Source organism: Macaca mulatta, chromosome 19, assembly GCF_049350105.2.
Source record: "Macaca mulatta isolate MMU2019108-1 chromosome 19, T2T-MMU8v2.0, whole genome shotgun sequence".
In the NCBI taxonomy this organism is placed as follows: Eukaryota; Metazoa; Chordata; class Mammalia; order Primates; family Cercopithecidae; genus Macaca; species Macaca mulatta.
Window position 1 is genome coordinate 24,836,974 of NC_133424.1, and position 13,693 is coordinate 24,850,666.

The 13,693-nt window shown below is 36.4% G+C and overlaps 1 protein-coding gene and 1 pseudogene across 1 annotated transcript; both read left to right on the forward strand.

The window, feature by feature from the left end:
• Positions 1 to 115: 115 nt before the first annotated feature.
• On the forward strand, positions 116 to 11,372 carry LOC144337082 (zinc finger protein 430-like). Its single transcript, XM_077979905.1, has 3 exons — positions 116 to 182; positions 1,429 to 1,578; positions 8,147 to 11,372. The coding sequence occupies exons 1-3, from the start codon at positions 116 to 118 to the stop codon at positions 8,662 to 8,664; spliced, it is 735 nt and encodes a 244-aa protein (XP_077836031.1). The 3' UTR covers positions 8,665 to 11,372.
• On the forward strand, positions 8,738 to 11,372 carry LOC114674176 (uncharacterized; annotated as a pseudogene).
• Positions 11,373 to 13,693: the final 2,321 nt, after the last annotated feature.

Consider the following 13,693-nt stretch of genomic DNA (forward strand, 5'->3'; position numbering starts at 1 on the left):
GGGGGTTACTACCTCTAATGCAGCTTGTCCTTCTTACTGTGTCCTGCCTTGGTTGGATGGAGTTGGATGGCACAATCTAAGCTAAACCTGGTTAGCTAACTTGAAAAGTACAGGAATGCGGTTATACTGGTGGGAAGGCAGGAAGATCAGTTTCATGGGAAGTAGCTGTTGCCATAGGAGAGGTAATTCACAGAGTGGGTAGCAGATGTGGAATGTGGGCTCCATAGATAAGAACTGGCTAGAAGGTTGTTTACCAGGGCAGGGGAAACACGGAGAGTAAGGAAGTCTGGCCTTGAAAGCAAGGGAAAAAAGGCAAAGAAACTTAAGCAAGCTAAACTTTTGAAGAAGAATTTCTTACTGTATTCAACATCTATGCATTACACGATTAAGAAAATGCTAGTTTAAACAGGATGGTATTTATTACCCAGAAAGTTCTGAAAAAACTATCAGGAGATACCTGCTTATTAGGGTACTAAAGAAAAACTACTTAAAATCATTATTAAAAATTGTAGAACATGGAAGATAGCTGTATCTTGAACTTTCCACAAAAATGATGTTTTCTTACGGTTAAATTCAGACTGTAACTGACTTTAGTGGGGGCAATATTTCAGTAGTGATGCTGTGTCCTTCTGGGTGCATCTGCACACTATAAAAACTTGTCCTGGTGCAGTTGATGTTAATAACTCAATAAGCTCTCACAGATTTTTTCTCTATAGATTTTTCTCTTCATCAGTAGGTATCTTTATGCAGCTGATGTGCATAAACCATCACATTTGATTGGCAGCTACCCTTTTTTTTAAGTTTTTTTTTGCATTTATCTTTCTTTGGTAAAAGAAAGCTCTCATCATTTATAGGCTAGAAAAACAAAACAAAACAAAAACAAACACAGGGTCTTCCACTTACTGGATGTTTGACAAAATAATCTTTTGAGGCCAAAACATTGGCATTACTGGTGAGCTTCGTAGAGATTCAGTAACCCAGACTTTATTTCAGATCTCCTGAAAAGACAATCTGCATTAACAAGATGTCCAGTTTATTGTACACATTAAAATTTGAGTGGTACCTTCTAACTCAACATATCTGTTTTGTCTGAAAAATAAAAACAACTATGTCTTTTTCATCTGAAAAATATACACAGCTCATTCTGTATTATGTAAATATAGCACTCAAAAATGTACATGTTTGTGTTTATGCCCTCAATTTTACACTTTATCATTCAGACAAGTATCATATGTACACTGATATTATGGATATTATGCCACTCTCTTCTCTCAGAATTAGAGAATACATTAGAAAACATTTGTGTGTTGACAATTATTTTATGGAATAATTTCAGTCACTCTTATAAGTCAGAACAAGTTCTATTCACTTTCTGATTTTACCTTGAGTCAAAAAAAAAAATTCTGCCCATAGCCACTTTTTAAATAGGTGTGTTTGTGCATGTCTTCCAGGGACTGTTGACATTTAGGGATGTGGCCATAGAATTCTCTCTGGAGGAGTGGCAGTGCCTGGACACTGCACAGAAAAATTTATATAGGAATGTGATGTTAGAAAACTACAGAAACCTGGCTTTCCTAGGTAAGGATAACTGTATGTCTGTATGTATTGAGATGGAGTCTTGCTCTGTCGCCAGGCTGGAGTGCCGTGACATGATCTCGGATCACTACAACCTTTCCTCCCAGGTTCCAGCAATTCTCCTGCCTCAGCCTCCTGAGTAGCTGGGACTACAGGCAAACACCACCATGCCCAGCTAATTTTTGTACTTTTAGTAGAGACGGGGTTTCAACATGTTGGCCAGGATGGTCTGGACCTTGTGATCTGCCTGACTCAGCTACCCAAAGTATTGGGATTATAGGCATAAGCCTCCACACCTGGCCGGCCATGCAAGATCCGCCTCCCAGGTTCAACCAATTCTCCTGCCTCAGCCTCCTGAGTAGCTGGGATTACAGGCATGTGCCACCACACCTGGCTAATTTTGTATTACTTTTTTTTTTTTTTTTAGTAGACACAGGGTTTCCTTTTATTACCTCAAAATTTGGGAAGTCCTCACCCTTTTTTTAATCTTCGACTAACCTCTGTATTATTTTTTTCCATATTCTTTTTCTAAGATTTCTTTAGTGAATATATTGATCTAATTGTATCTAGTAAGTTTTACATTCCATGTTTTAATTTTGTTTTGCAATTTTACTTTTTTTGTTATATATTTGAGGGTATGCCACCACACATCTGTTAATTTTGATTTTTTAGTATATATTATAATTGTGCGTGCCAATATTTAAACTTTGTACAATTTACAACATTGTGGAGCAAAATCATATATGAATTAGCCATGTCTTTTTCCAATAGAATTATCTCTGTTTGTTTGCCTGTATAAATGTTATCCTTGAATTTTTTTGTAACTTGTATATTTGTTGTTTAGGATTGTTTTGAATAGTTTTCTAATCCTGTGTAGATGAGAAGTCAAAATTCTTGTAATTTCAACATCCTATTTGTGAATCTTTATGAATTTTGTGTGGGAGAAACACTTGGATTTGAATATAATTTAAAACTATCATAACTCTGTATCTCTTTTAGGTATTATTATTTTTACTTGTCAAAAAACATAACAAAATTTACCAGAAAATATTTTTAAATATTCAGTTTAGTCATGTTAATTATCTTGACAATGTCATGTAACATATTGCTAAAATGTTTTTATCTTGCAAAGCTAAATCTTAAAACATATTAAACCACTACCAAGTTTTCCTTTTTTTTTTTTGGAGATGGAGTCTTGCTCTGTCACCCTAACTGCTGTGCAGTGGTGTGATCTCAGCTCACTGCAACCTCCACCTCCCAGGTTCAAGCAATTTTAGTGCCTCAGGGTCCTGAGTAGCTGGGACTACAGGTGCCCACCACCATGCTTTTCTAAATTTTGCATTTTTAGTAGACGTGGGGTTTCGCCATGTTGGCCAGGCTGGTTTCAAACTCCTGACTTTAGGTGATTCACCCACCTCAGCCTCCCAAAGTGCTGGGATTACAGGTGTGATCTACCATGCCTGGCCCCAGTTTTTTCTGTTTTATGGCACTTTGCAAATACCACTCTCTTCTTTGTTTCTAAGAGTGTAACTTCTTCATATATCTCATACAATCTCTGTCTTCTTGTGGCTGGCTCATTTCATTTAGCATAATGCCATCAAGATTTATATTTACGGTTGGTAGAATATTTCCTGCTTTTTGAATACTGAGTGATAGTCCAGAATTTTTTTTTTGGATGGAGTTTCACCTTTGTTGTCCAGGTTGGAATGCAATGGTGCAATCTTGGCTCACCGCAACCTCTGCCTCCCAGGTTCAAGCGATTCTCCTGCGTCAGTCCCCCAAATACCTGGGATTACTGGCATGTGGCTCCAGGCCCAGCTAATTTTGTATTTTTAGTAGAGATGGCATTTTGCCATGTTGGTCAAGCTGGTCTTGAACTCCCAACCTCAGGTCATCTGCTAGCCTCAGCCTTTCAAAGTGCTGGGATTACAGGCTTGAGTCACTGCGTCTGGCCTCAGAATTTTTATATTTCAAATTATGTCTACTAAATGACTTGGTGAAAGAAATTTGCATTGCTTTCACCTATTGTCTTAGAGTAACAATGCTGCAATAATTATGGGTATGTAAATGACTCCTTATATGACCATATATGTGAAAGTTTATGTATGTGCTGCATTCTATTTTATTAGTCCATTTTTTTACCTTTATACTCATACCAAATTGTTTTAATTTTGTAGCTTTGTAATGTGTTTTGAATTAAGAACTTTAATGCCTCCAGCATTGTTTCTTTTTTCTTTTCTTTCTTTTTTTTTTTTTTTAAGATTATTGTGTACTTCATTGTCTCTTGGGATTCTAGATACTTTTGGGGTTGCTGTTTCTTCAAGAATGCAATGAGTAATTTGGAAAACATGGCATTAAATATGTAGATTGCACTGAGAAGGATGGACCTTTTCACAATTTAACTATTTCAACCTTTGTATAAGAGCACACTCAAGAGCGTTAATTTCTATATATTTGTAAATTTTTCAGTTTTTTTCTCATATGGTTGTATGCTCTCATTCCATTTTGGTCATAGAAAGTAGTTCATAGAAGTTTACTTTTAACAATTTTGGTATGACTTCCTTTTTGGCTAAAGATGTGGTTTATCAGGGGAAATGTTGTATGAGCTATTGAGAAGGGTGTGTATTCTGATGTTGAGGAGTGTTCTCCATAACTCTGTTTGGAATAATTGTTTTATACTGCCTTTACGTAGTCTGTTCCCTTATTTACATAATTTTCTTGTTTTATTTTTATTGCAGAAAGTGTGGTATTTGTTTCTATAATTATATTGCTTTCTGTGTGTTTCTTCCACTCTGTCAATATTTGCTTCATATATTTGGAACCCTAATGTGAGACACACACACACACAAATTTGTCATAGGTTCCCAGTGAATGAATCTATTATTTTTTGATGTCCCTCTTTGTTTCTTTGGAGTTTCAATTTCAAGTATATTTTATAAAATATTATACTTTTTGACTGAAGATGTAGCTTGTGTATGATTATTTTGACTGTATCTGCCCTCATTTGATTAATGTTGCATGGAATGTCTACTTTCATACTGCCGCTTCCAGTCTTTTTTAATCATTAGATTTCTTTTTTTTTTCCTTTTTTTTGAGATAGAGTTTTGCTTTCACCCAGGTAGAAGTGCAGTGGCACAATCTCGGCTTACTGCAACCTTCCAGTTTCTAGTGATTCTCCTGCCCTAGCCTTTTGAGTAGCTAAGATAACAGGTACCTGCCACCACGCCCAACTAATTTTTGTATTTTTAATAGAGATGGAATTTCAGCAGGTTGGCCAGGCTGGTCTCAAACCCCTGACCTCATGATCCATCTTCCTCGGCCTCCCAAAGTGCTAGGATTACAGACAAGAGCCCCCATGCCTGGCCCTAATCATTAGATTTCAACTGACTCCTGTAGAAAGGCAAGATGTATCTTGGTTTTTAAAATGCTTAATAAAACTATTTGTTGAAAGTATGTCTGAATTTAAAAGCTAACTTTGTATATATATGTATTTATATATAATTTTCTGAAAGAGAAAGACTTACTATTATTTTGTTAAGTATTTCATTTGATTCTTGCATGTGTGTCTCTTATTTATTCTCTTTCCATTTTTGTCTTTTTGATGTTTGTATTTATATGATTTCATTTATTTTCTTTTTCTTATCTTTTGTTTTTTCTTTTTTCCTATCCTTCTTTTTTCTTTTTTTTTTTTTGAGATGGAGTTTTGCTTTTGTTGTCCAGGCCGGTGCAATGGTGTGATGTCAGCTCACTGCAACCTCTGCCTCCCACCACACCCAGCCTCTTTTGTGTATTTATACAAATATTTTCGTGGTACTTTGGGGATTACATATAACCTTAAAATATACATGTTTTAATCTGTTAAAAAAATAAACTTAAGTTGCATAAAAAAAATTTTTTTTTTTTTGGACAGAGTCTTGCTCTCAGGCCCAGGCTGTAGTGAAGTGGCAGGATCTCGGCTCACTGCAACCTTTGCCTCCTGGGTTCAAGTGATTCTCCTGCCTCAGCCTCCTGAGTAGCTGGGACTACAGGCGTGTGCCACTATGCCTGGCTGACTTTTGCATTTTTAGTAGAGACGGGGTTTCACCATGTTGGCCAGGGTGCTCTCAAACTCTTTTTTTTTTTTTTTTTTTTTTGAGACAGAGTCTCTCTCTGTCGCCCAGGCTGGAGTGCAGTGGCATGATCTCGGCTCACTGCAAGCTCCGCCTCTGGGTTTAAGCCATTCTCCTGCCTCAGCCTCCCGAGTAGCTGGGACTACAGGCGCCCGCCACCTCGCCCGGCTAGTTTTTTGTATGTTTTTAGTAGAGACGGGGTTTCACAGTGTTAGCCAGGATGGTCTCGAGCTCCTGACCTCGTGATCCGCCCGTCTCGGCCTCCCAAAGTGCTGGGATTACAGGGTTGAGCCACCGCGCTCAGCCGTTCTCAAACTCTTGACCTCGTGATCCACCTGCCTTGGCTCCCCCAAAGTGCTAGGATTATAGGCATGAACCACAGCGCCCAGCCTCTTTTCTATATTTATACAGAAACTTTTGTAGTACTTTGGGGATTACATATCACTTCTGAAAAATACAACAGTATATTTATTTTGGCAAAATAATAAGTTGCATGTAAAAATTCGTTTTTGTTACATCTTCCCTCAAAGTTGTCATTGATATTGCTAATTATATCTTATGTTGTATATTCATTAACAGATGTTTATAATAATTTCTATGCTTTTTTCTTACTAATTTCAGAGAATATTTAAAAATGTTTTCTGCACCACTAGGATACTGTTAAGAAATTCTACTATTGTGTATTTGCATATTTTTTTCTAGAAAATAATGTATTTTTATATGATTATATGGGTTTTTAAAATTCATGTTATTTTCAGTAGAAGAAACTATTTTCAGCACCCTTTATATGTAGGGTATATGCAGTTCCAATATACTTTTTTAGAATTTGTTTACCATGGAAGGTTTTTTTTTTTTTTTTTTTTTGGCAGGACAGATTCGCTGATCGTATTATTCTCAATAGCTGTTTTTTCACAACTATTTTTATGACTACATCACACAGTTAGTTCCCTTATGGCCTGCAAAATTTTTGTTAACAGTTCAGATTATCTCATAAGACTATGTAAATGGCATACCACTTTTTTCTTTTCTTTTTTTTTAAATTTTTTTTTGGAGACAGAGCCTCGCTCTATCCCCCAGCCATACTGGAGTGTAGTGGTGTGACCTCAGCTAACTGAAACCCCCACCTTCCAGGTTCAAGTGGTTCTTCAGCCTCAGCCTCCTGAGTAGCTGGGATTAGAGGCACGCACTTCCACACCCGGCTAAATTTTGTAGTTTTAGTAGAGATGGGGTTTCTCCATGTTGGCCAGGCTTGTCCTGAACCCCTGACCTCAGGTGATCTGCTATCCTCGGTCTCCCAAAGTGCCTGGATTACAGGTGTGAGCCACTGCACCTGGTTTGGCACATCCCTTTTATCTTGCAGCTTCAAAGATAATCTTTGTGACTTTTGAAATTGTGCTTATATATGTGTTTGTTATAAATATCTTTCTTTGATCCTAGTTTGTTGAGCTTATTTTTACATCATTTTTTCTTGCTTTTGGAATCTGTCAGTTTTCATCTGTATTTTTTACCTCCACTTTTTTGTTTTCTTTGAAATGTTAAATATTTTTGTTCTCATCCTCATTTTTCTGATTTTCCATAATTGTCTCTGTTCTTGTTTTAATCAGTGAGTGTTACTCAATTTATTGCCAATTCTTAATGTATACGTCTAATATTTTTGTTTTCTTTCAGAAGATTTTATGATATTTCTGTTGGGATGATATTGCCCTATTTTGTACATATAATAATCTTTCAGTTTTTTACCTTAAAAAAAGCTACCTGTCAAAATCTTTATAATGTAATTTTGTCCTGACATGGTCTGAAAACAATTGTCTTGGATCATGATTATGGGAGTTTCTCAAACATGTTCTTATAATATATGTTGTCTGACATTTTCTGTGTATTTTTTAGTTAAGAAAGCTTACTCTTGTTATTTTGTAGGAGTTAGTAATCAAATGCTACGCCTGTTCCTTTTCTGTGGCACTGCAGTCTCTGCTGCTGTAACATTCTTCTTTAGTCTCAGCAGACTCAGTCTCTCATTTCAAAACATACCACCATTTCATTCAGAACTTTATGTCATGAGTGACAGAAACCAGTTTCAGGAAAAGCCCCTAAAAGCCAGAAATGACAAAGAATGTGTCAGTATTTTACCTTTCTTTTAAAACAATTACTTCTAAAGGCACTATGTTATAGTGGGAAGCAGGAAAAGCTGTGTTGGGTAAATTTAACAGGCTTTCTTTTTCTTCTATGTGGTTTTTTGCATTGTGCTTTTCTGGGACACTGAACACACTTAATTCATTTATAAATTTACCACAGATGTACTTTGATCTCTATGTTTTTGTTACATTCATATGTCTGTGAACGAATTAGGGCTTGTGGTATTTTGCAAAGCCATCTTGTTTATGTAGTTTGTATAAATTTAAAGGTAAGATTTTAAAACTATATTCATGGGAGTAAGTGGAGTAATTTATTTATTTATTTTTCAGGTATATGTCCTCAGTTTGCTCAAAACCTTTGGCCAGAGCAGGGCATGGAAGATTTTTTTCAAAAAGTAATACTGAGAAGATATGAAAAATATGAACATGAGAATTTACAGTTAAGAAAAGGCTGTAAAAGTGTGGATGAGTGTAAGGTACACGAAGAAGGTTATAATGAACTTAACCAGTGTTTCATAACTACCCAGAGAAAAGTATTTCAATGTGGTAAATGTTCGAAAGTCTTATATAAATTTTTAAATTCAAACAGACACACTGGAAAGAAAACTTTCAAATGTAAAAAATGTGTCAAATCATTTTGCAGGCTTTCACACATAACCCAGCATAAAAGCATTTATACTACAGAGAAATTTTACCAATGTAAAGAATGTGGAAAAACATTTAATTGGTCCTCAACCCTCACTAATGAAAAGAAGACTCATACTGAAGAGAAACCCTACAAATGTGAAGAATATGGCAAAGCTTTTAATCAAACCTCAAATCTTACTACACATAAGATAACTCACTGAAGAGAAGACTTACAAGTGTGAAGAATGTGGCAAAGCATTTAGCCGATCTTTAACCCTAACCAGACATAAAAGGATGCACACTGGAGAGAGACCCTACAAATGTGAAGAATGTGGCAAAGCATTTAGCCAATCCTGTGTTCTAACCAAACATAAGAGGCTGCACACTGGAGAGAAACCCTACAAATGTAAAGAATGTGGCAAAGCATTTAGCCAATCCTCAGCCCTAACCAAACATAAGACGATGCACACAGGAGAGAAACCCTACAAATGTGAAGAATGTGGCAAAGCATTTCTATGGCCCTCAACCCTAACTAGACATAAGAGGATTCACACTGGAGAGAAACCCTACAAATGTGAAGAATGTGGCAAAGCATTTCTATGGCCCTCAACCCTAACTAGACATAAGAGGATTCACACTGGAGAGAAACCCTACAAATGTGAAGAATGTGGCAAAGCATTTCTATGGCCCTCAACCCTAACTAGACATAAGAGGATTCACACTGGAGAGAAACCCTACAAATGTGAAGAATGTGGCAAAGCATTTGTATGGCCCTCAGGCCTTTCTGGACATAAGAGGATTCACACTGGGGAGAAACCCTACAAATGAGAATAATGTGGCCAAGCATTTAGCCAATCCTCAACCCTTATTACACATAAGATAATTCATACTGGAAGAAACCTTACAAATGTGAAGAATGTGGCAAAGCCTTTAAATGGTCCTCAAATCTTACTAAACATAAGGTAATTCATACTGAAGAGAAACCCTACAAATGTGAAAAATTTGGCAAAACCTTTTACCAGTCTTCAAACCTTACTAACCATAAGAGAATTCATACTGGAGAGAAACACTAATAATGTGAATGTCTTAAAATCTTACTACTAACAAAAGTCTTCTTACTGTCAAAAGATCTATCAGAAAATGTGTCTTTAAAGCACAGAAGAGTATTTGTTTTGAAAAAGCATTAACAAATATGAAGAGGTTTGTGATCCCTTTACTTGTATCACAGATGTTATTGCACACATTTTGTACTAGAGGAGAATCCTGAGGCAGTTGTTAAAATTTTGTTCAACATCAGTGAGTTTATATTGAGGAAAACCCTGCAGATGTAATGAATTTGGGAAAGTATTTTTCCAAACACTACAAATTATAAAACACTAGAGAGTTTATACTAAAATATGTTTTTGCAGATACAGTAAATATGAAAGATACTCAGTCCAAAATTAAGTCTATGTAAATATTGGAATAATTCACAGTAGAAATATCTAGGGCACTCAAACTTTAGACATTAAATCAGAATGCTGAGTATAGGAAATAATATAAACTATAGTTTGTGTAAACATCAGTTATATATAACTTTAAAAGAAGTAGAATATTTTTTGGAGTTACAATATTACATTCAAAGTAAACTTGTCAAAATATGGGATTTTTAAAATGAATAATAATGGAGTTAAACTCTTAAATTCATGCTGTTTCATCATTCCTGGTGTATTCACATGTGAAAACATGAGACTAATTGTTGCTGAATAAAAGATTTGAGAGATTCATTTATATTAGGTAGGCGTTATTTATGACCTTTTCTATGGAAAGGTAAGGACATTAAGATACATGATGAAGATTTAAGCAGAGAGGCTCTTTGTGGTTAACTTATAATATTGAGTGATGCATGAGGTAGGTGTTCAGAGTAATATTCTGCATAATTATCAAAAACATTCTTAAATTTAGTTAAAATTAAGTAGTATGCTATTTATTGTACTTTTATGGAATAATATGCAGTATATTTTTAAATTATGTGTGAACTTAACTTTTCAATTCAACATTTTTAACATGTTAAATACTATTGTGAAGTTTTACAGCATACATCCTGATCTCACATTCTTAGCAAAATGACACTGGCTTTGGGCATGCAAAGAATGAGCATATTACAGACAACCTTAAGACACATCACATGGCCTGGCTTACCTGATGCAATTTTTAATTTTTCTGAAGTAACCTCAAATTACTTCTCTGGAGTAAAGTCAAATTTCAAACATGTATTTGTTTGTTAACGTATTTGATTGTTTTCCTCAGGGACTTCACAGAAAATATATACAACTTTCATTCAGTTAATCTTACCACAGTAGATGGTCTAACACATCCAGAAGACAGCCATATGTAAGACATGCCCATAACCCAAATCATAGAAAAGTTAACACACCAGGTTCTTGACGAAGCAACAGTATAACCGTGCAAATACACAGATGTTTCAGAAAAAATAACATCACCCTATGGACAACATGTAAGGTGACAACTATCCAGGGCTCTCCAAAATCAGTCACTATGAACGGCTTATCTAAAAGTTGGCTTAAAAATACTTGTCACCACAAATTGGTTCTAAACATACTATTGATTCCAATTTTGGATTTTCAAAACAAGATAATAGGCTGGTAAGATATATTTATAACTAACTTGTAATTAGACTTCTAAATGCACGCATATGCTTGGGTCCAGTGAGGCAAAAAAAACTGAGTTATTGGTAGATTACCTTAAGATTTAATTTTTCAAAAAACATACTTAAGCTTAGTTTTAGAAGTATTCTTCCCAGCATCTCTTCACCAAGGGATTTCAGTTTTAAAAAGTGAGAGGTAGGGAGGGCTTTTAAAAGTTTTATTCCTTTGTATTCAGTTTATCTTGTCCTATACAGAAATGGAATAAAGTGTGGTGTCTGTCCTAATGTTATTTATGGTTCTGGTGATGCAGAAATATCCGTTCTCCCCAAAATGAAGAAACCAGTGCTACCTGGGCCCCAAAGGGATGTTTAGGTTACATCTGTCAGGATTGATACCATAAGAGAGAACCATTTTTGGAGCACAGTGGGGTTCAGCTGAGATTTTGGTGAGTCATGTGGATGACATCAGAGACAAGAATTACCCAAAATGAGAGTGTCAATAAGACTTTCATGTGAGATGGTCTTAGAAGATGGTGCCCCAACTCACACAGAAGAGGATGGCTGTGCAATCAAGAGACAGATATTTTTTCTCAGGAGCAGAAGTCTGAATGTTATTTTTCTCTTTTTTCTTTTCCTTCTTTTTTTTTTTTTCTTGAGACAAAGTTTCACTCTTGTTGCCCAGGCTGAAGTGCAATGGTGTGATCTCGGGTCACCACAATCTTTGCCTCCTGGTTTCAAGGGATTCTCTTGCCTCAGCCTCCCGAGTAGCTGGGATTACAGGCATGCACCACCACTCCTGGCTATTTTTCAATTTTTAGTAGAGACGGGGTTTCTCCATGTTGGTCAGGCTGGTCTTGAACTCCCGACCTCAGGTGATCCTCCCGCCTTGGCCTCCAAAGTGCTGGGATTACAGGTGTGAACCCACCTCGGCCTTCCAAAGTTCTGGGATTATAGGCGTGAGCTACAGCTCCCGGCCTCATCACACTACTTTTTGGCCCAACACTTTTTACCACTTTTCAGAGTTTTTACAAGCCTGCTCTAGCCCCTACCTACTTCATCATGACAGTCATTCACCTCATTCAGTGTCTTTTCTTTTTCCAAAAGACACTGTGTCCCCCTTCCCTGGACACATCCACCTTTTCAACCTCAGGGCTTTTGTACCCACTGTTCTCAGAAGCACACTTTCTCCTGTCACCCATCCTTCAGATATTAGCTCAAGTGTCACTTCCACAGGATACCTTCCTTAACCTGCATCCTGGCTTCCTCCATTCCTCTCCCATACACAAAGGCCAAACTTTACTTCATAGGTTCTTGTCATACTTAACTTTGAGCAGTTAACACTGATAGAAGTGACCCATTTATGGCTGGATGAGTCTCTTTCAATGTGATCTATCCTCTATGAGATTAGCAACTGCCTTTGCCACACCAGTAGGCTTGGTGATAAAGACAGAACCTTCACAAGCAGATATTTAAATATTAATGGAATAAATAAAAATCTGTAAATGTCAAAACATCATGGGAATGGTAAAGGTAGTGAAAAACTATTTTCTAAAATTACTTCTCTGAAGTAAACTCGAATTTAAGCATGTATGTATTAATTTATTTCAATAATTTCCTCAGAGACTTCACAGGAAATATATTCAACTTTCTTTCACTTAATCTCACCAAAATAGATGGTCTAACATATCCAGAAAACAGCCATATGTAAGACATGCCCATTCCCCAAAGCATAGAAAACTTAACACATTAGGGTCTTGAGAAAACAGCAGTATAACAGAGCAAATACACAAATATTTAAGGAAAAATACACCCAACAGACAACATGTGTGGTCACCATTATCCAGCACTCTCCAAAGTAAGTAGCTATGAGTGGCTTATCCAAAAGCTGCCTTACATATGCTTGTAACCACAAATTGGTTCTGAGCATGCCATTGATTCCAATTTTGAATATTCACAAGGTAGTTATCTGGTAAGATATATTTATAACTGACTTGTAATAAGACTTCTAAATGCACACATACGCTTGGGTCACAGTGAGGCAAAGAACTCTGAGTTATTTGTAGAGTACCTTAAGATTTAAGTTTTCAAAAAACATACTTAAGCTTAGGTTTAGAAGTATTTTTCCCAATATCTTTTCATCAAGCTATTTCAATTTTTAAAAGTGAAGAGTAGGGAGGGCTTCTAAAAGTTGTATTCCTTTCTATTCAGTTTATCTTGTCCCATATAGAAATGGAATGAAGTGTGGTGTCTGTCCTAATGATATTTATGGTTGTGGTGATGCAGAAATATTCATGCTCCCAAGCAAGAGATGAAAAATCATGTTCTCCATAAAATGGGGAAACCAGTGTTACCTGGGGCCCAAAGGAATGTTCAGGTTACTTCTGTCAGGATTGATAGCAGAAGAGAGAACCATCTTTGAGCACAGTGGGGTTCAGCTGAGATTTTGGTGAGTCATGTGGATGACATCAGAGAAGCATTACCCAAAATAAGAGTCCCAATAAGACTTTCATGTGAGATTTTCTTAGAAAATGGTGGCTCAACTCACACAGAAGAGGAGGGCCATGCAGCCAAGTGAGACAGATATTTTTTCTCAGGAGCAGAAA

What these genes read in the sequence shown, in the direction of transcription:
- LOC144337082 (XM_077979905.1), top strand. Translation starts at nt 116, where the DNA reads ATGCGGTTATACTGGTGGGAAGGCAGGAAGATCAGTTTCATGGGAAGT. An exon ending in TAGCTGTTGCCATAGGAGAG is followed by an intron (nt 183 to 1,428) that starts GTAATTCACAGA and finishes CTTTTTAAATAG; the next exon opens with GTGTGTTTGTGCATGTCTTC. An exon ending in CAGAAACCTGGCTTTCCTAG is followed by an intron (nt 1,579 to 8,146) that starts GTAAGGATAACT and finishes TTTATTTTTCAG; the next exon opens with GTATATGTCCTCAGTTTGCT.